Genomic DNA, 20,881 nt, shown 5'->3' with positions numbered 1-20,881 from the left:
TGGGGCTGGTGAGATGGCTCAGTAGTCTAAAGCATCTACTTAGAACAAGCTATGCAAAGCACAGGGACCGCGGTTCAATCCCCCAGCACCACATGCCAGCCAGCCCCGCCCCCTGGTGGGCTGAGCTGGCCACACACGCACGCACACACACACACATAAATAAATGAATAAATAAAAAAAAAAGAATCTTGTTCTTTAGCTGGCTGTGGTGGTGAATGCCTGTAATTCCAGCACTTGGGAGGCTGAGATAGGAGATAGGAGTTTAAGGCCAGTTTGTACTACATAGTGAATTTCAAGGCCAGCCCTATCTCAGAAATCAAATAAAAAGCAAAGTGGAACAAAAACAACTAAACAGTTGGGTGTCAGAATTACCGAGTTAGTGGTGAATAATCTTTTCTTTGAATGATCATTTAAAATTTAAAAAAAAAAAAAAAATTTAACTCTTCATTAATAAATGAGGAAGATGATTGAGACAGTGCATATGTGAACTCCAGCACCCCACAGAGTTAAGGAGCATGTGTGTGTATATGTTTATGTGTCTGTATGTATATAAATTCTAAGCTTGGAATTTTCTAAAAGTAAATTATACAGAGCTTTGGTAGAATGATGGTACTATTAAGCAGAATAAAGGAGTGGGTTGGTTGTTGACAGAAACTGGTAGGCTTGTTTCAACATTTTAAAAAATTTTGCTCACAGTTAATCGTTCTTTGTATTACACAGAATAATGTGAGGCAAACGTGATAACCACTACACTATGGAAACCACCATACACAGAATAATGTGTGATACACAGAATAAATGACTGTATCACACTAACATAATTAGCATCTATTAATTATATACACTAATTAATATAATGTATCACACACTAACATAATTCATTCTGTTAGTCTTATTTCCATCATTTGAATACTAGTCTAATAATCGCAAAAAAAAAAAAAATTAGAGACGATTCCTTCATCATCAACTAAGCATTTTTTTTTTTTAAATATATTTGATACAGGCTCTTGTTACACAGCTCAGACTCGTAGTGATCCTCCTGTTTTAATCCTCCCCAGCGCAGGGATTATAGGTGTGCACCACCACGCCCAGTCTCTATGACTGGCCCGGCACTCCTGGGGATGGGACTGGTGCGGGTGTGTGGTGCTGGGATTAAACCCCAGTTCATCTAAGCATTTTTAATGTTCACAAGATTCTAAGGTGGACATTTTTATGTAGGTCAAAAATAAAAAGGCAAAAAGCATGTTTATTGATAGAAATTAATTACTCTTAAGTTGCCTAGATTTACTACTTATAGAGTGCCAGTTTTTAGTGGGTTATGTCTCATATAGAAAGTGATGTTGCCTGTTTAGCCCCCCCCCCCCCCATACTGGGAATTACACCTGAGGCCTTTACATCAAACTACATCCCCACTCATTCTTCTGTGAAGAGTTTTGAGATAGACTGTCACCAAGTTGCAGAATTACCCAGGCTGGACACAAACTTTTGATCCTCCTGCTTCAGCTTCATAGAGTGCTGGGATTACCAACACGTGCCACTACACCCTGCCACCAATTCTTCTTTTACTCCAAATTATTTTAGGTGACATTCTTTGTTCATGGTACTTTGAATGGTTCATGGTTACTCTACAAATGTTTTTGCTTAATACCTGCAAGTGATTGGTTTTAGAACATTTGGCCTTCTTTGGATAGCAGAATCTGAGGATGTTCAGATCCCTTGTATAAAAGACAAGAAAAAAGTCTGTCTATATTGAAAATGATACAAACATGGTTTCTCAACCATTGTAGACCTAACTAGTAGCATCACATTTCCACATCTTATCTCCACACATACTTGATCTGCAGTTTGAATCCATGGATTGTGGAACAGGGAATATGGGAGCTTAATGTTTCTTAGTTGTGTAATACCATACTCAGAAGTCCATTTCTGAGATTTCATATGAAACATTGCTTTCTGAATAAATGAAAGACTTAAAAAGTACTTAATAGCACAGTTTTTTTTTTTTTTTTTTTTTTTTTTTTACAGATCACCATCTGACAGGCTAATCTGTAAAATGTGGGTTTTTTTTAATAATCAAAAAAGCATAAAGCTAGCCGTGACCAGGGTGTGTGGCTCAGTGGCCGAGCGCACTTGCTTGGCCTGTGTTGAGTTCCTGAGTTCTAGCACCAGCACACCCTCCCCCTCATCACCTTTCAGATGAGAGTAATATGGGTGTAAGGATTGATTTTAAGAAATGTCCAGAATAATCCTTTCTATATTATATAAGTCCCATACACTCTGGCCATCGGCCCCACCTTACATTTACCTACACTAGAGAATATATATTGGAGGAAAAAAAGTCTGTGTGTAGCCCTGGATTTGGATCCCACCTCTGCCTTGAACTAGCTCTTGGTCATTGGTACGTTGCTTAACTCCCTAGGTCTCAACTTATTCATTTAATTAAAATGATAGGTTTGTGCAAGGGATACTATAATGGTATAACTTAATGGAATGACAGATATAAAATGATGAGTGTGACAAAAGTTGTTCCGGTCCTCTGATTGTTGACACCAAAGTTTTAAGACTGAATTTGAGCTCTAAGGGAAAAAATCAAAGGAATAAGGAGAAACAAAGTTAATCTCTTTTCTTCTCCCATGTACTGCAAGAGCACCTTGAATGCAACTAGCAGTGGAATGTTCACTCTTTTTTTTTAATTTTAACTTACAAGTTAAAGTTCTTTAACTTTAAAAAAAAAAGTTAAGTCCTCTCAGCTGCTTTCAATGACAAGATATTTTGGCATTAGAGTATATTTCTACAGAAATAAAGCAGTGTTCAACAGTATCTTGCTTAAGATAATAGGTCAAATAGGTCCTCGTTTAAATTTTTAAAATACTTTTATTACAGCAGTATCATTAATATATTTTTAATATGTGCAAGAGAGGTTATTTGATTTGTAAGTCAAAGAATTGTTAATTTTTGTAATTGCATGAATGACTTAAACATATGGTAAGTTCCACGGAGACTTAATATCAAAATTATAGATAAATTGTTAAATTCCCAAAAGTCTTTGCCTCAAAAGTTGGGGCAACATTTGAGGGGAGAGGTTGAAATTTGTGAAAGTCTTTTGCAAATATAGTGCCTCTTGGTTTGGAACTCTGGAACTGTTTTGTTTCTAACGTGATTCTTTTGAGAAATGAGTTTTGTTCTTTTCTCTTTTCAATTAAGAAGTCTGGGTAGTTTTGGTTTGGTTTTTGCCCTGTGAATCTTGGATCAAAATACTACAGAGTATATTTGAGTGATTTTTGTTCTGTTTTTAAACTCCAAACACATTTAGATTTTGAGCCATTTCAATAAATCTTAAACAATAAGCTTCTTATTTCTAGAACCTTTTCAGAGAAAATGGATACTATGGCTAGTGTTGAGTTCTTTTTTATCTAGAGAATTTTCAGAAGTAAAAGAACCAACATTTAGGTCAGGTTTGGTCGTAATTCCCAGCACTTGGAAGGTTGAATCAGGAGGACTGTTGTGGGCTTGAGGCCAGTTTGGGCTATAGATTGAGTTCAATCAAGGCCAGCCTGAACTGCACAGTGAGACCTCGGTTCAGAAAAGACAGAAGAACAAAAACTAAAGCAAAACCCAACATCTGTGATGCTGGAAATCTACCTTATATAGGTGTACCTTTTAATTCTTTCAGCAGCTCATTGAAATAGAGATTCGTAATAACATTTTCCAAGTAAGGCAAATAAGTCAAGAGGTAAAATGATAGACATAGAGCGTAAGGAAAAAGAAATATTTTTTCTTCTCACTTTAAGTTCATAGATGTGGCCCTTATAATAAAAGACAGATTAGCAAGACTGTACAAATTTATTTAATGTTAAGTTTTACTTAACACGGAAAACCTTCAAAGGAAGTAAAGACCTGAAGTTGTAGGTCAACCTGTAGGGTTCTTTTTGCAGGGTGATGGTTGTGGTGGTTGTATATAATACTGGGGACTGAAACCAAAGCCTTTGCACTGGGCTACATTCCTAGCCCTTTGTATTTTTTACATTGGGACAGGGTCTTAGTAAGTTGCTCAGACTCTGCTCAAACTTGGGATCCGCCTGCTTTAGCTTCCCAGAGTGCTGGGATTATAGGTTTGTGCCACCATGTTCAATTTGCATATTTTTTATGCTAAGGTTGATGAAGTAGTCATGGGCAAAGGTGATATAGTCTTATGTGATACAGGGAGAAAAACTGATCTTAGGTGGGTGACCTCCAAACCATATAGGGAACCTCCAAACGACTTAGGGAAAAATGATCTCCCGACCTCACCTGCATGAGTTCGTGTTCTCTAAAACCAAAGAATGAATGTTAGGAAAAAAAGGAGGTTACGAGCAGAATATATTTATTGAGGGAAAGAAAGCTCCTGGCCGAGAGAGGGACAGGAAGGGCACCCAAGCGGGTAGTTCCCCGGGAAGCTGTCTCTTCCAGGGACTTTTATAGCGTAAAACCGTGTGGGGCTGAGGTAGAGAAAGGGGGAGCTCGCTTAGGTGGATGTGGGGTGGGACAAAACTATGGCCAACCAACGGGATTACAAGCACCATTGTTCAGGTAAAACTGATTAAATCCAGTATCACATGGGAAAGCGAGTCACGTAGCAAGCAGGCATGAGTAGGGCATGAATATGGGACAGGGTCTCTCCCTGTTGGGGGTTGGAATATGGGACAGGGTCTCTCCCTGTTGGGGGTTGGAATATGGGACAGGGTCTCTTCCCGTTGGGGGTTGGGCTAGTGACTCATTTGGGTCTTTTCAGGTGATCGATACCTATTTGAATACCAATCCCAGGTGCTACTCTTTTAGCATTTGTTTGGCCTTTAGGTCTTTAGGTCTGGTTCCCAGCAGGAGCATCCCCCCCTCCACAGTTGTAAGGCATCCCGTCTTCTGTGCTGTTTCCTTCGAGGGCCTGGCCCTGTGTGACTGCCTGTAATATTTCTGTCTAACTTGGCTGCCTGCGATATAAGGATTATAAACTGGCTGGAGTTTAGCAAGATCTGTTCACATTCTTCCCAGTGCCTTCAGAGATAAGTGTGTTCCTTTTTTCCAGGTATAGAAGTACACCTGTCAGTAACTGACAACTGACTTGTTAGAACTCATGACTGAGTTTCAACCCAGTTCTGGTTGCATTTCTTATGCTGCTCCCAACTTTCAGAGCAACAGCAACTCACCCAGTAAGCTCTAGATCAGATATCAGTGGGACAGCAGCCCATAAACAGAATTTCTCCCCCTGCCCCCCCCCCCGACAAAAAAGAAAATCCTGCTGAGAGCAAAAATGCTCTTTTCTTTTTTTTCTTTTTTATTTATTTATTTATTTATTTTTTAAATGCTCTTTTCTTACAATTACTACCATCATCCTTAGAATATAGATAATTTTACTGTTTTTGTTTGTTAGAAATAATCCTAAGGGAATGAGCTCTCATGTTTATCATGTAAATACTTTATTCCATGTCTTAGGATTCTGAAATTGTGCATTTTTTACACAAGGGTTGAAAACTTGATTTTTGCTATTTCTGGCCATGTCATTAGTAAGTCATTGGGGATACAATTCATGTATCTCAGTTCTGAGCACTTTGTGTTCTCTGTGGTGTGGAGAGAGACATGGAATTACTAGGAGCACAGGGAGGAGAGGAGCAGAGCCGGGCCTCAGTGCTGGCAGAAGCAGCCGGACCTTGCTCACCAGCCTCTAACTGACACATGGCAGGTGCACTCTGGTCTGTTTTATTGTTACTGGAATGGACTCCGCTCACTTGACCTTGAAATGCGCATCCCATCGTGAGGTGTTACTTGTGCCGTACTCCAGGGTTGGGGCACTCGCCATGCTTCCGTCGGCAGTCGTAGGCAGACCTAATGCCGCAGAGGGGTATAGAGAACAAGAAAAACAAATCTAAAGTAAGAGGTATTATGCAGTATTACTATACTGTTGCTATAATAGCTCAAACAACACGTTTTTCTCCTTTGTGTGTGTGTTAAAATGTACATAATGTAAAATTCGCCATTTTTTGAAAGTCCTCTTTCTGGAAGTCTTCTTGTTTTTGAGAGGTGTGTGTGATCAATACAAGGTATGATTAAAAATACAATGAATACTGTTGCTGAGTGCTATGTAGTGGGAGGCGGGGGCGCTGTGTGTCCTCGTCCATCTTAGTCCCCAGTCTGGCGCCCTGCAGCTTCTGGTGACTTCTGATTCTTCCCCAAAGTCACCATGGAGAGTAAATGTTGCCATTTGATCTGGGACATGAAGGCAGCATGACAGCACAACTGAAGAGGACTTCTAGAACTGCTTCAGAAAGCGGAAAGAATGGTGGGATGTGTATATTAGAAGTGAGGGGAGTATTGGGAGGGTGAGCAGTGTTGATGCATCTTTCATTGTAAGTTTCTAGAAGACTCAGTATATTTTAAGATCACACTTCATATATATAAAGCCTTCTGATTTATTCTGAAGGGATGTATCAGTTTGGAAACCTATGAACAAAAGTTGCAGTTTGATAATAGTATGCACTCATTGTTCCCCTTAGTGCTCTTTGTTTTTTCTCTCAGGGGTTTTGAAGCTGGGTGTGGGGATGCACATCTGTAGTCCTAGCACTATAGGCGGCCAAGGCAGTAGGATTGCAAGTTGAAGCCCATCCTGGACAGTTCAGTGACTTGGAGACACTCTGTTTGAAAACAAAAATTTTTAAAGGGATAGGGATGTAGTTCACTGTAAAGGCCCTGGGTTTAATTCCCAATATTGCCAGCCCCAGCCTTTGAACTGTTTTTCCTCCTGAAATATTAGAAAAGAAGGGGCTGGGGAGATAGCTCAGTAGAATAAGCACTTTCCTGGCAAGTGCAAGGGCCTGAGTTCAATCCCTGGTTCCGCCCCCCCCCAAAAAAAATTAGAAAAGAATAAACTGATTTGTTTTGTTTTGTTTTTGGTGGAACCGGGGATTGAACTCAAGCCCTTGTGCTTACCAGGCAAGCGCTTATTCTCTCTCCTAAGCTATCTCCCTGGCCCCCTGGTTTTTGTTTTTTTTTTTTTTTGAGGTATGGTCTAACTGTGTAATTTGGGCTAGCCTCAAAGTCATGGTGATCCTCCTGCCTCGGCCTCCTGAGTTCTGGAGTTGCGGGGCTGTGTCACCACACCTGACTAATCTGAATGTTTAAGCAGAGAAACAGGAGTACACATGAAAAGAAAGAAAAACGTCTAAGAGGAGATGATTCTTTTCCTGAAAGAAAAACAGCTAGAAACTGTGGTTAATAAAATTAGTACAAATTAACTTGTTAATACTCTGTTGGGCCAGATAATAAAAATCTAATTGGGATCTATCAGGCTTAAACGCTCCCTCCCCACCCCCCAGGAGAATTGTAACATGAAAAGTGATGGTTTTATAGTAGAGCCATTGAATCGTGTCAGCAGTCCAGTTAGAGTAAGTTGAGCTTTACAGGCCCTATGGTAAATGGGTTTGGATAGAAGAAAGTTTTTTTAAGAATTCTGACTATAATGTACTGATTATGATTAATGGACTGATATTAATGATGGCTACTTTATGAAGGATATATACTTTACTTTTTTGAGGTGACCAAAATTAAACATAAAATGGGCTAAAAGACTAGTTTTCTTTGGGGTAGGGGTGGGTGACAGGGTCTTGTTGTATATAAATATTTTTTAAGTGGTTAGTGTGACTTTTTCATAAGTATATGAAATAAATTTTCATATATAAATTATATATTTACATGTATTTATTTGGAGACAGGGTCTCACCATTTAGCTTAGGAAGCAGGGCTTTGAACTTGCTAGGTAGCCCAGGCTGGCCTTGAACGTCAGGTGACCCTTGTGCCTCAGCCTCCACTGCTGGGATTCCAGGCATATGCTGTCACACCTGGCTAAGCTAAGCTGTTTTTGATAGTGTTCCTAATTTAATTTTTCTTCCTGTGGCTCAACATATTACCTAAGTGCTGTTTTGAATCCTTAGCGCATGGTATTACTAAATCTTACTTCAGTGTGACAAGACCAGTGCCTGTTTATTTGGGTACTGAGAATTAAATTCAGGACCTCATGCTTGCCTGCCAGGAGGGCACCGAGCCGCTGAGTGAAATCCCCAGCCTTATCAGTGCTTCTCAAGAAAAGTTGCTGATAGTCTTGGGTAATTAAAATATTTCTGAGCAGTTTTTAATGCAGAAAGTTATTATAATTTATTACTGTTAAAAGACTTCGGGTGTTGCGTGGGTGCCTGTCTGGGGAAACTATTTGAGCAGTAAAATTACAGCACTACCTGCACAGTTTATAACTCCTTCTGTATGTGCTGTGCATGACACTTGTGTTTCTTTTGCTGTTTATCTATTTTGTAGTGCTAGGGTTTGAACCCAGAGCTTCATGTGCTAGGCACGCACTCTGCTACTCCCAGCCCTCACTTGTGCTCTTTAAAATACTTTGTGAGTGATTGATATTAAAACTATGGTTTGATGACATTTATTAAGTTGGGGGACAGTAGTTTAGGGAAGACAGATGAAACAAGAATCCAAATAGAGATATATTAAAGTTTGGGTGATAAATTTACTTAAGTGCTTTACTTTTGCATGTGTGATTTATTTTTTCATTTTAGGGAATGGTCTACAGGGTATTCAGGGTCTCACTACTAGATCGGACTCCGAATGATCTGCCTGTTTACAGCCTCCCAAGAGCTGGGATTACAGCCCTGTGCTACCACGTCCAGTCTCAATTGCCATCTCAGCGTGCCCCGGGGGCAGTGCTGGCACATCAGGCCCCAGGGATCGAACCCCCTCCCCCTGCTTGCAGGTGCTTGAATCTGCTGAGCTATTTGGCCAGCCCTGCATGTGTGAGTTAAAATGTCCTTAACAGAGTTAAATTAAGGGCTGGGGATACAACTCAGTGACCTAAGTGCCTGCCCAGCAAGCACAGGGTCCTGAGGCTGATCCCCAGTACTGCAAAAAAAAAAAAAAGGTGGAAGAAATGGATAAAATGCCAATGAAATTATCTCTTCCCTTTTGGTGCAGGCAAGTGAATGAAATGCTTTTTATTTTCAGAAAGGGTGTTTGCATTTTAAAGTCTTTTCATTTCTATTTGAGATTTTATAGTCTTTACTATTTTAACTGTTCTCACTCTTTCTTATAACTCAGGATTCCTTATGCTAACCCCCACAGAAAATGAAGTATTAGTTATACAACCATATATGGTCCCTTCATCTGAGAAAAGAATTTTGAATAGTATTCTGGTGCCTTATATTGGTTGTAGTTCATGGAAATACATTGTATTAATTGAAATAAATACCCTTAAGATTATTATTTTCAGGCATATTTATATTACATGTAGAATATTTTTATAAATGTGTATATATTAACATATATCTTTTAGGTAGTCCTATTATATTTATGAGCATATACGTAGTGCCCAAGTTTTGGTTACCTTTACTTCTGGTCTGTAATCTGCTTTTTTTTTTTTTTTTCTCTGAATGCCCTCAGGGGTGGTTTGGCTGGCTGGAGTGTTGTGGGGATCGAACTACAGCAACCTGAGGCTGACAGCTTTGTGGAAGCAGCCACTTAAACAACTGAGCTAAGGCCAGGCCCCCAATGTAATCTGTTTAAAGCTTACATTAAGGTTAATCTCTGGGGCCGGGGAGATGGCTCAGTAGAATAAGCACTTGCCTCGCAAGCACAAGGGCCTGAGTTCAATCCCTGGGTCTAAAAAAAAAAAAAAAAGGTTAATCTCTGAATTGCAGTAATATATGTGGTACAGTTCAGTAAGATTCCATTCTATCTCCTTTACATGGTGATAGAAATAATCAGTTATGACCTAGGAGTGGTGATGTACGCCTGTAACCTCAGCAGTTGGAAGGCTCAGGCAGGAAGAACTGTATGAGTTTAAGGTCACCCTGGGCTACAAAGTGAGTTCAAGGCCAGCCTACACTATATAATGAGACCCTGTCTTAAGATGATTCCTCCTCCAACCAATTACTAGTTTTTATGGTTTTTATTTTCTGTCATACAATCAAGTGTAGACCAAATTTTTTGTGAATAAATACCATATAATATTAATTGCATCAGGCTGGGAAGATAGCTCGGCAATCTAAGCACCTGCCTGGCAAACTCAAGGACCTGGGCTGGATCCTGGGTCCCGTGTGCTGTGCCAGCGCCAGAATTCATGGAGTGCTGTGCCAGCCACAAAACTCGACATGGTGTCACACATCTGTAATCCCAGTGCGGGGGAGGCTGAAATAGGAGAATTGCTGAATCTGAGCTGCATAGCAAGACCCTGTGCCAGACACACAAATGATGTTTAAAATTTTTAAAAATACTTTTTTTTTTTTCTGTATTTAGGACAGGGTCTACAGGGTCTCACTATGTAGATTGGACTCTTGGTGATTCTCCTGTTTTCAGCCTCCCAAGTGCTGGGATTACAGGTGCGCGCCGCCATGCCCAGTCTTAGTCGCCATCTCAGCGTGCCCCAGGTGTAGGGCCAGCACAGCACACCAGGTATCAAACCTTGGCCACTGTGCTCTGCCTAAGCAGGCACTTTAGTCCTCTGAGCTATCGGGCTGGCCCTTAAAAAATAATAATTTCACCAATAATTGGATATATATGATATATCCAACTGAATTTATATGTAATATTACAATTGGGGGCCAGCGAGATAGCTGTCTAAAGTACCTGCTTAGGCAAACTTAGGCAGGCACAGAGGACTGCAGTTCGATCCCGCATGCCGCCCCAGCCCTACCCTCAGGGTCGGCTGAGCCACCCCCAAAAACCATAGTAATAATAATAATACAATAATAATTATATATATGACAGATATGCCATGTTTGTTTATGTCATAATTTTGTGACAAGAGTCATATAAAATTGAATAAATTTGGCTCTACTAAAAACTGATTCAAAAGATATAATTTCTTTTTTTTTTTTAATTTTTTTTTATTTATTTGAGAGAGAGAGAGAGAGAGAGAGTGTGTGTGTGTGTGTGTGTGTGTGTGGCCAGCTCAGGGGGCGGGGCTGGCCGGCATGTGGTGCTGGGGGATCGAACCGCGGTCCCTGATGCTTTGCCAAGCTTGTTCCAAGTAGGTGCCCCAGACCACTGAGCCATCTCTCAGCCCTCAAAAGATATAATTTCATCAATAAAATTACTAAGTTTTTTTTTCCTTCCTTAGTGTCGTGAGCTGGGTTTTTTTTTTTGTTTTTGTTTTTGTATTTTAGGGAAGGTGTTCAGGGTCTCACTTCTAGATCAGACTCGTAGTGATCTGCTTATTTACAGCCTTCCAAGAGCTGGGATTACAGGTGTGTGCCACCAACCTCAGTCTCAATTGCCGCTTCAGCAGCCCCTGGGGATCAAACCCCTGGTGCCTGCAGAGCTTTAATCCGCTGAGCTATTTGGCCAGCCCTTTGTGAGCTGTTTTTAGCCTCGATTTTTTTCCCCCAGAATAGTTCTGACATAATCAATAAATACCATTGATTGATTATGTTTTTCTGCTGTCACGTTCTCTGAATATCTGCTCTCTGTGGTGATAACACCACTGAGGAAAGGACAAACGATAAATGAATCAAGCTGTGTGGCATAGATTTAGGTTTAACCCTCTGAATGAAATCTGCTGGCTCTAGGAGCACTGGGTCATGCAGACAGACCTAATGATTCTCTCGCTCAGAACATGTGTTTGACTTGACAGGAATATGAAGGAACTAGATACAGGTAATTACAGGTCTTATGGCATTGCAATAAGGAACCAGGTGAGGGAACCAGAAGAAGGTTCTTCTATTTTTCATTTTCTCCTCAATTTTTCCATAGGATGAATAAAACATTACCTAGGATGCTTTGTGGCTATTAAGGAGTGAATTTATTTCCATTTGGATTTATTTCCATTTGGATTTCCACTTCATGGAAATAGAATAACTTTCGTGAAAGTGTGTGACCTACCTAGCGTGATAGGTTGGAGGTGCGTATCATTAGCACACAGACCCAGCTGAGACATTAGGCCATAGTTGTCTCAAAAACTACCTACTGGTTGACTTGTTGCGTTGGGTATTTTAAAGTTGAGAAGCTACAGATTAAAAAAAAAAGTCTAGGTTGATTTCTTCTCACACAGATACCAGCATTCAGCACAGAGAAGTCAGCCACAGGGAGTAGCCATGTCCTGAGGGCAAGGTGTTCACCCCAATTTAGCATACTTTGCAGATGCTGGTCGTGGCAAGGGCATGGGCTCCCTGGCGAGGGCATGGGGTGTACTCGTTGAATCTGAATCTCAGCGTTTGTCAGGTGACCTTTGTAAGACCTTGAGAGGTAGGTTATAAAAATAAGTTATCTGTACAAGCCTGAATAATTAATCAGGTTTTCAAGAAGATGTCTCGGGCTGAATTACTTGGCCAGTTTTCTATCTCTTTATACACATACATTCTTAGGGGCCGGGGAGATGGCTCAGTGGAGTAAGTGCTTCCCTGGCAAGCGCAAGGGTCTAAGTTCAATCTCCAGTTCCGCCACCAAAAAAGAAAAAAGAAAACTACTGAAAACAAGGTATATAGATTTTCAGAGGAAAAAAAATTGAGTTAGGTACTTTTTTCCTCTTATTTTAATTTTTTTTGCTCCAAATGCCTTCAGGGCAGGTTTGGCTGGCTTGAGTTGTGGGGATCGAACCACAGCAACCTGAGCCTGACTGCTTTGTTGAAGCAGCCACTTAAAGAACTGAGCTAAGGGGCAGGCCCCCTCCTCTTATTTTAAAATTAACATTCGTCTAATATTTTTAGGGGGTGGTAGTGGTGTTTTTGTGGTACTAGGGATTAAATGCATGACCTTTGCACTGAACTATAGCCTCTGCTGCCCTACCCCCATTTTTAAACTTTGAGGCAGGGTCTTATAAGTTGTGCATGTTACTCTCATAAATTAAGTTGGCTGGCCTTGGGGCCAGGGAGATGGCTCAGTGGAATAAGCGTTTCCCTGGCAACTGCAAGGGTCTGAGTTCGATCCTCGGTTCTGCCAAAAAAAAAAAAAAAAAGTTGGCTGGTCTGAAACTTTTTTGTTTGTTTTTCTGAGAAAAGGTCTCACTGTGTAGTTCAGGCTGGCCTTGAACTTGCAGAGGTTCTGCCTCAGCTTCTTAGAGTGCTGGGATTTTAGGTGTGCATCATCAGGTATGGCTATTCTTAGTATTTTTTTTTTTCTCCCATTTATGTATTTGGTACAGGGTCTCACTGAGCAGCTCGGACTCATACTGATCCTTCCTTCCTGTTTTCAGCCTCCCCAGCGCTGGGATTACAGGCATGTGTCACCATGCCAGGACTCAGTCACCAGCCAGCATGCCCCAGGGCCAGGGCTGGCACTGCATGCTGGACCAGGGTCCCTGAGCCTACCAAAGCAGGTGCTTAATCTGCTGGGCTGTCTTGCCAGCCTTTATTCTTAGTATTTTTAAAAACAAATCTTTCCGGGGCTGGGGAGATGGCTCAGTGGAATAAGCGCTTCCCTGGCAAGCGCAAGGGTCTGAGTTCAATCCCCGGTTCCGCAAAAAAAAAAACCCAAAACAAAACAAAAAAACCCAAACAAATCTTTCCTGTGTTTAGTTTTGCCTTTGCAAGAACTGAAATACTGGTAGTCTTTCAAACTCTACCTATTTATTTACATGTTAATCATTTTAGAGTTCATTTTATTTTATATGAAGTTATTTCAAAAGTTTTGCGTGGTATCAAGCTTTTGTTTTTCTGTGGGTGGTGGTGGTGGTGGTCAACCACTGGAGGTGATTTCCCCTACTTATAAATGGTTTTTAGAAATTTTACACATTCTGTTTGATCATTTCTACTCTTCCGTTGAGTACCATCTCTCTCTCACACAGAAAACCTAGGAACTGGAGGGTTCAACGTATTTTCAAAAACTTAAATATGTGGGAGGAAAGTAATTCTGTATGAAGTTAGACATAATGCCTATCTTAAAATTGTCAATGTGAGTATATAGTTGATATCTTTGCATCAGTCATTTTACTAGGCCACATGTTTCTTTTACCTTTATCTAGTGATAAGTGTTATGACTCTTCTTTATGGAGAACAAATACTACTGGCACAATCAAAGCAAAAAAATGTCCTTCCATTCCACCTTCGTACATCTGGTTAGGTTTTCAGCAGCGTGCATTTGACCAATCTGTACCAAAATGACAGATTTAGGTGTTAGAGGGCAGAAAACTTGGTATAAGTGGACTCACTTGGGTTCTGATATGTTTTTGTGATTTTTATTTAATGTCTCACTAGCCATAGTTCAGTTAAACATGTTCACCAGCTGCGTTGCTTCTATCCTACTGAAATGTGCTGGAGACAGTAAATCAAGACAAGTGTCTTTTTGTCTGTCTTTTGTCTTAACACTTTAGGATCACACTTGCTTTGTATTTCAGACTCAGAGTGCCAGAAAAATTAATAATACACAATACTTAGGCTTATTTTCAGTATTCTTGTTATGACCAGTTAGGCTAATTTTAATAATGGTCAGTGGCTTCTTAATTGGAGGGCAGTGATAATTCCTATAAATACCAGGTTCCAAATGGTACCTCTTTCTTCCAGCCCATCACAACAATTTTAAAACCAGCTTTTGTTTTTCTTTTTGTTTGTTTTCTTGCTTTGTTTTTTTAACAGGAGAGCCAGTGTAACTCCCTCAAGACTGGAGTGATGCACACTGCATCCGCGTCTGCCTCGTGTGAGTTCTTACTTTGGCAGCAGCATTCGGCTAGGCTGGAACCTCTAGAGGTTTGCCCACTAGTTTTGCTAAAATCTATAAAATACTACACAGTGTGTCTTGGTGGCAGAGGTAAAAAGTGCATGAGAGTTCCCAGGCTCCCTGCAGAAATTTCTGCTTGTTCTAAAGGAACTTTCCTCGGTAATATCTGTCTACACAAAACAAAGCCCACACCTTTCATCCCCACTATTTTTGTGGAGCTATTTTTCCCCTTGCAGATTATGGAGTAAAGAATATCTTTAAATGCTTTCAGTAACTCCAACTTTCAAAGCTTTGGTTGGTCTCTTTATAGTCTAGTTATATAACCTGAGAACACTGTGTACTGTCTTAGTGGCTGAAGCAGTCCTCTTTTTTGGACTCTGATCCTTAAAATAGTTTTTTCCTTTGTCTTTGGATATTGGGTACATTAGGGTAGGCCCAGAGAGAGCTCTTCCTGGAGAATAAGGAAGCAGTTAATGTGTAAAGTTACACTTAAGTGAAGCCATTGGCTAGGTGTGGAAGCCCGGAAGGACAGCTAAGCGTTAGCTGAAGTATGTTTCGTTGACTTGCTTTAGTTGTGACAGAAATTGAAGTTAGAGCCTTCGCTCAGGCTTGGAGGGGCATAGAGTTTTACAGTCTCAGGTGATATGCTTTCCTGCAGATGGCTGAGGCTAGTTTTGAAAGCCCTCGTTGATTAAAAAAAGGAACTTTACTTTTTAATATTTATTTTTTAAGAAATGGTGATACTTTGTAGACTTCCAGAGTTTTTTTCACCATGGACATTTAGAACAAAACCTCTAAATCCAGGTTGTGTGCAGCGGTAGTTCTGCTTTTCAAAACTGGTATTTTATATGGCTCTTTAGGAGATGATTTAAGGACAGGGACGTTTGTGTTGCTAAAATGACTGTCCAGTAAGCACAAGAGAAAGACATCAGTGGCTTACAGTTCTTACTGATCTAGAGCTTGATGAAGTAGTGTTGTTAAAGTAGAACTTGGACTTTCCTTGGTCAATCCATTCCTCCTTAAGTCTAGGGCAGTTTATTTTGGACTAGTTGAAAGAAATTGGAGGGAGAAGTAGTGTGTTTCAATCAATATTCAAGCTTAAGTTTTAATGGGCTGTACATCTAGAAATTTACAGCAGTGGTTGTATACCCCACTACAGTTTTGGGCAGGACTCAAAGGGACCTTCATTCTGCCTTCAGATGATACTTACACTTGCTGTGTACCTTCAGGTCAGCAGATGGGAAGGATATATCATAGTTCTGGGAAGTATCCTCAGGTCCTGAGAGAAAGAAACCTTAAAGTACTTCTGTAGATGGAATTTTTTAAAAATTGCCTTTTTAGAAGATTAAACATTTGGGAAGTTTTGCCTTGTGAATAAGTGTATTGAGCAAATGTAGTGTTTTATTTTCTGCTATTCTGGGATTTGTGGTGGCAAAATGGGAGCTTGAGATTTTTTTCCTCTGTATTTGAATTACTTTGAGCTTCAGCACAGTGGTTGGTCTCATAGATACAGGTTTCAGACACTGATTATTCTTTTACTCTATAATTACTTCACTCATGAACAGGGAAAATTGCTGACATAGGGGTAAGTCTCATTGGGGCGATCAAGGTTTTTTTGTCCCTCTTAAGGGATATCCAGTAAATTATCCTTCAAAAAATTAATAATTGAAAGCATTTTGTATGAACCAGATCTTACAAGAATGAGTATCAGTACGTTACCCAAATTATTTAGCTATATTGGAATTTTTATTTCATTAAATAGTGGTTGAAATATATGGGGCTTTGGTTAGCATTGAGAAGTAATTGTGTCTTACGGGAATTTTGTTAAAATGACATTTACGTGCAATTGGGTTGGGAGCATAGAAAAAGCCAAGAGAGATGGTAACTTCTGTTTTCAGTGTAACTCCTGCTTGATCAGGCCTCACGGGTCACCGTCTCTCACTCTTGTTGCTGTGTATGAAAGCGTGTACACTGCCCGTACCGCAGAGTACGTCATAGCGACTAGGGACTCCACATCTGAGACCTCAGGCATGTGGTCTTTCATTTTGTCTTGAGGGCTGGGGGTGGGACAGGGTGGGTGGAGGACAAGGAGGCAATAGAGAGCAGGAGAGAAATATGGCCAGCTTTGAAATGTTGTTAGCATTAGCATTAAGTTATTATTGTTCCCAAGACAGCAAGAGAAACAGAGATAGCTTTTTTTTTTGCAAACATAGTACATGGGACAGTTTATACATCATGTGATAAAGGTTTTTTTTTTTTTTTTACATTGTTTTGATGAGTAAAACTCAGGTTATCTCGTAAAGAACCTTCAAATTTTTTTAGGCTTTTGTTTTTAAAATCTGAAAATATTTTTAAAAATATTTTGAAAGCCCAGTTTACTGCTTAAAATCTCAATTTCACTTGTATAAATACAAACAAACGTACATATGCACATCCATCCATAACGTGGTAGGTTTTAAAGCCACACAGGTGCATGAAAGTCTCCTTGCTCTTACATAGCTCCACTCAGTTTCCTCCTTGGTGGCAACCAGTTTTACTGGTTTCTTTTATTTCTGAAGGATTATTTCTAGAAAGGGAAAGTTAAATTGTATTCATTAAAGTATAGTATTGAAAAGGCAGATAATTGAAAAAAAATCGATCTGAGCTGTTGGTAGAGATGTTAATAGAGCCAAAATAAAATAATAATAATATAATTGCTTTATTGTGAGACTACAAGAATAGGATGGATATATTTACAAACTGTAGGCTGATTATGTATGCGTATGCTGATAGGACCTTGCTGGGTCACTAGGTTGCCCAAGTTCCTAATGCCCCTGCTTTAGCCTCCACAGTGCTAGGGTTACAGGCTTGTGCCATCATGCCTGGCTGCCTTATTTTTAAGATGGCTTACTTACACCTAGAGACCAATGGAAAGTTGTTAACCTCAATACTTCATTTGAAAGAAGCATATTTAAAGGAATAGTATTTTCTTGATGGTGAACTGCAGTGATTACTAGACTTTTTTAATTATGGAAAATTTCAGATACATGCAGCAGTGGAGAGGAACCTCTATAACCTGAAATCCATGTTCCTTGACCTTTAACAAACTGAGTAGGCTCGTTTGGCAGCTAAGGAGGTCCATATACTTGTTACATGCAGTTGCTTGTACTCACCTTCCCATAATCCTCCTAATAACATGAGCCATAGTTCTTCAATGTCTAATACCCAAATCACATCCAGATTTCTCTAGTTGCCTCAGATAACCTTTTTTTGGTTGGTTTGTGGCAGTACTTTTCAAATCCGATATTGAAGGCTGTAACATGGAACACTGTTAGGGCTGATTGGAATAAAAGCACCTAAAGCCAGATAGGAATTCCAAAACCAGACTTTCAGGTGTTCCAATCAATGAAGACTTCAGCCAGGAGACTTCTTGCCCTTAGTTCTGGGTTTCCTTACGTTCTCACAGTTGCATCCACAGCTGTGCGTGTGGTGAGGGTTTTTCCTGCCTTTAGATTGTGGAGAGGAAAAAATAAAGGAGAAAGAAACATTAAGTGTAGGTTTCCTTAGAATGAAGCAACTATTCTGAAATGTTTGATCATTCTTGTTTTTACTGCTCTTGACGTAATATAACCTATCTCTACAGACTTAACAGTTGAGTTCTTAAATTATTGGGGGAAGTACAGAACATAGAGTTTAAGGGAAAAGAAGAAAAACAGCGGGTTGAGAAGGAAGGAGGAATTGGGAAAGAATTGAAACTCATTCACTTGCCTATAAGCTGTTCTACGTGGTGACTGATATGAGCCCCCTCTTTGTGCAGTGTACAAGTCCCCAGAGTACGAGTCCCTTGGCTTCGAGCTGACTGTGGAGAGACTTGTTTCTATTGGGTATCCCCAGGAACTGCTCAACTTCGCTTATGATTCTACATTCCCTACCAGGTAACTTTTCAGGATCTTATGGATTAAGACCACTTCTCCTGTCCTCCCAATTAGTAATTCTTATTTATTTATTTATTATTATTATTTTTTTACCAAGTAGTAATTCTTAATTCATTTCTGACCATAAAAATTAATTCTGTCATTTTTGGGTTGTTGTTGATTTTAAAATTTCCATGAAATTTTCATAGACACCATATCTTTTGTGTTCCTAAATTGAACTCAGTAATAACATTTGAAGAAGACCACTTTATGGGTGAGGATGTTTCCACTTGCTGGTAGTGCTCATGGATTGTCCTACATACTCTGCCATTAGCTCTGAGAGAAGAATTACATGTTGTGCTAACAAATTTCGCTTGAGTCAGAGCCTTCTTGGCAGAGTGCATTTCTGGATTTGATAGGGAAGATTTAAAATGAAGAAAGATGATGTTTATTTGAAGTAACTGTCGTATGTCCTGCAATATACAACATCTAATGAAGGGAAACAGGCTGGCTCAGCTGTCCATGGAAATTTAAAGATTCTGCTTTGAAATGATACCAGTTATCTTAAGAGGAATTATAGCTTATATCTCCTTGATTAAACTATTATCATTAGTGGAAGAAGGTTGTGATTATTTAGCTGTGTGTAATAAATTTTTAGTTTCCCTGGGATTAATTTTGAAGGTTTTATTCCTTCTCATTCACCTCAAAGGTAACATTATTTTGGGATATTCCTTGGTTGCTGCAAAGCTTGAATTAGATGAGTTATTCCATAGTGACTGGGTTGTACTACTTAAAGTTACTCCTTGTGTTTGCATTGTCACTGGTATCTTTATTTTCACAGAGGACTTGTCTTTGACACACTGTATGGAAATCTTTTGAAAGTTGATGCTTATGGCAACCTCTTGGTCTGTGCACATGGATTTAACTTCATAAGAGGGTAAGTGTGGAGAAGCTTTAACCTCTTTCTAGTGTCAGAGTATATGAAGATGACATTGTCCCCCAGATGTAATACACTTTCTTATTCTTCTGTCATTAAAGAGATGTTCCTTGTTTGGGTTTTGGTTGGTTTGTTTGTGACAGAATCTCATTGTGTAGTTCAGGGTGGCTTTGAACTCACTTCATAGTCTAGGTTGGTCTCACAGTCATGGTGATTCCTCCTGCCTCAGCCTCTCGAGTGCTGGGGTTACAGGTGTATGCCACCACATCCAGCTAGAGAACTATTCCCGTGTAACAGTAGGCAATATGTATTAGGTAGTTGGCACCCAAAGTTAACTTGCAGGTATAGATAGCAGTTATGTTTGTTTAAATTAAGTGTCTTCTAATTGTAAATACCCAGTCAGGTTAATCATGAAACTTGCTCAAAAAACAGCAACAAAAATGTAATTGTTTAGACTTTTTGAAATTCTAAGGTTTTTATTTTTTCCTTTTTAATATAGTTCTTAGCTTCTCAGAAGAGGTTCATACATAGAAGTACTGTATTTAAAATTTTTTTAAACTATACCAATTTAAGATTTAGGCACCACAAGCTGTGCCGGCCCTGCCCCCAGGGCACGCTAAGATGCGATTGAGACTGGACATGGTGGCGCATGCCTGTAATCCCAGCGCTTGGGAGGCTGAAAACAGGAGGATTACTACTAGTCTGATCCATGTAGTGAGACCCTGTAGACCCTGTACTAAATACATTAAAAAGAAAAAAAGATTTTAAAATAGTATTAGGGCTAGGGACATAGCTCGGCGGTCTTAGTGCCTGCCTGGCAGCCCAAGGTCCCAAGTTTGATTGCTGGTACCACATGCTGTGCCAGCACTGGAACCCCAGGCATGCCATGCCAGCTACCAAAACCGATTATGCCTGTAATCCCAGTGCTGGGAGACTGAGACAGGAGGATCACTACAAGTGTGAGCTGCGTAGTGAAGCATGTACCAAATAATGATTAAAAAAATAAAAATAGTTCATACATTGTTTTTTATGCTGTGATGAATAGTACCAGATATTTTTATGAATAAAAAAATTTAAATGTAGAATTAAAAATGACTTTACGTAAGGTAAAGCTGATCAAGGTGTGTGCCTACAGTCTCAACTACACAGGAGGCTGAAGCACAATTATCCTTGAACCCAAGAATTTTGACCAGAGCCTGGGCAACAGCAGGATACCATCTGAAAAAAAGAAAAGCAGGCTAAAACAAAAATTTTTAAAAAAATTATAATCAAGGTTGTGTATGGTGAGATTTTTGGACTTATGTGCAAACATGAGAAGCATAGAATTCTTTATCCTATTTTTTAAAATGTCTAATTTTTAAATGTTTTTTTATCA

The 20,881-nt window shown here is 39.7% G+C and overlaps 1 protein-coding gene across 6 annotated transcripts in view; it reads left to right on the top strand.

Moving 5' to 3' along the window:
• Positions 1–20,881, top strand: part of Nt5c2 (5'-nucleotidase, cytosolic II) — a 128,517-nt gene that overhangs the window by 90,544 nt on the left and 17,092 nt on the right. For 5 of the 6 annotated variants that reach the window (XM_023715520.1, XM_023715522.1, XM_023715519.1 and 2 more), the window contains 2 exons: positions 18,473–18,590; positions 19,411–19,506. In XM_023715520.1, the coding sequence (XP_023571288.1) occupies positions 18,473–18,590; positions 19,411–19,506 (214 nt within the window). Of the gene's footprint in view, positions 1–14,594; positions 14,656–18,472; positions 18,591–19,410; positions 19,507–20,881 lie in introns of all 6 variants that reach the window. The other variant, XM_023715524.1, reaches the window with a different exon arrangement.

The sequence above is a fragment of the Octodon degus genome, unplaced genomic scaffold (genome assembly GCF_000260255.1).
Source record: "Octodon degus isolate 3935 unplaced genomic scaffold, OctDeg1.0 scaffold00042, whole genome shotgun sequence".
Taxonomy (NCBI): Eukaryota; Metazoa; Chordata; class Mammalia; order Rodentia; family Octodontidae; genus Octodon; species Octodon degus.
This window is presented reverse-complemented; position numbering and strand designations above follow the sequence as displayed.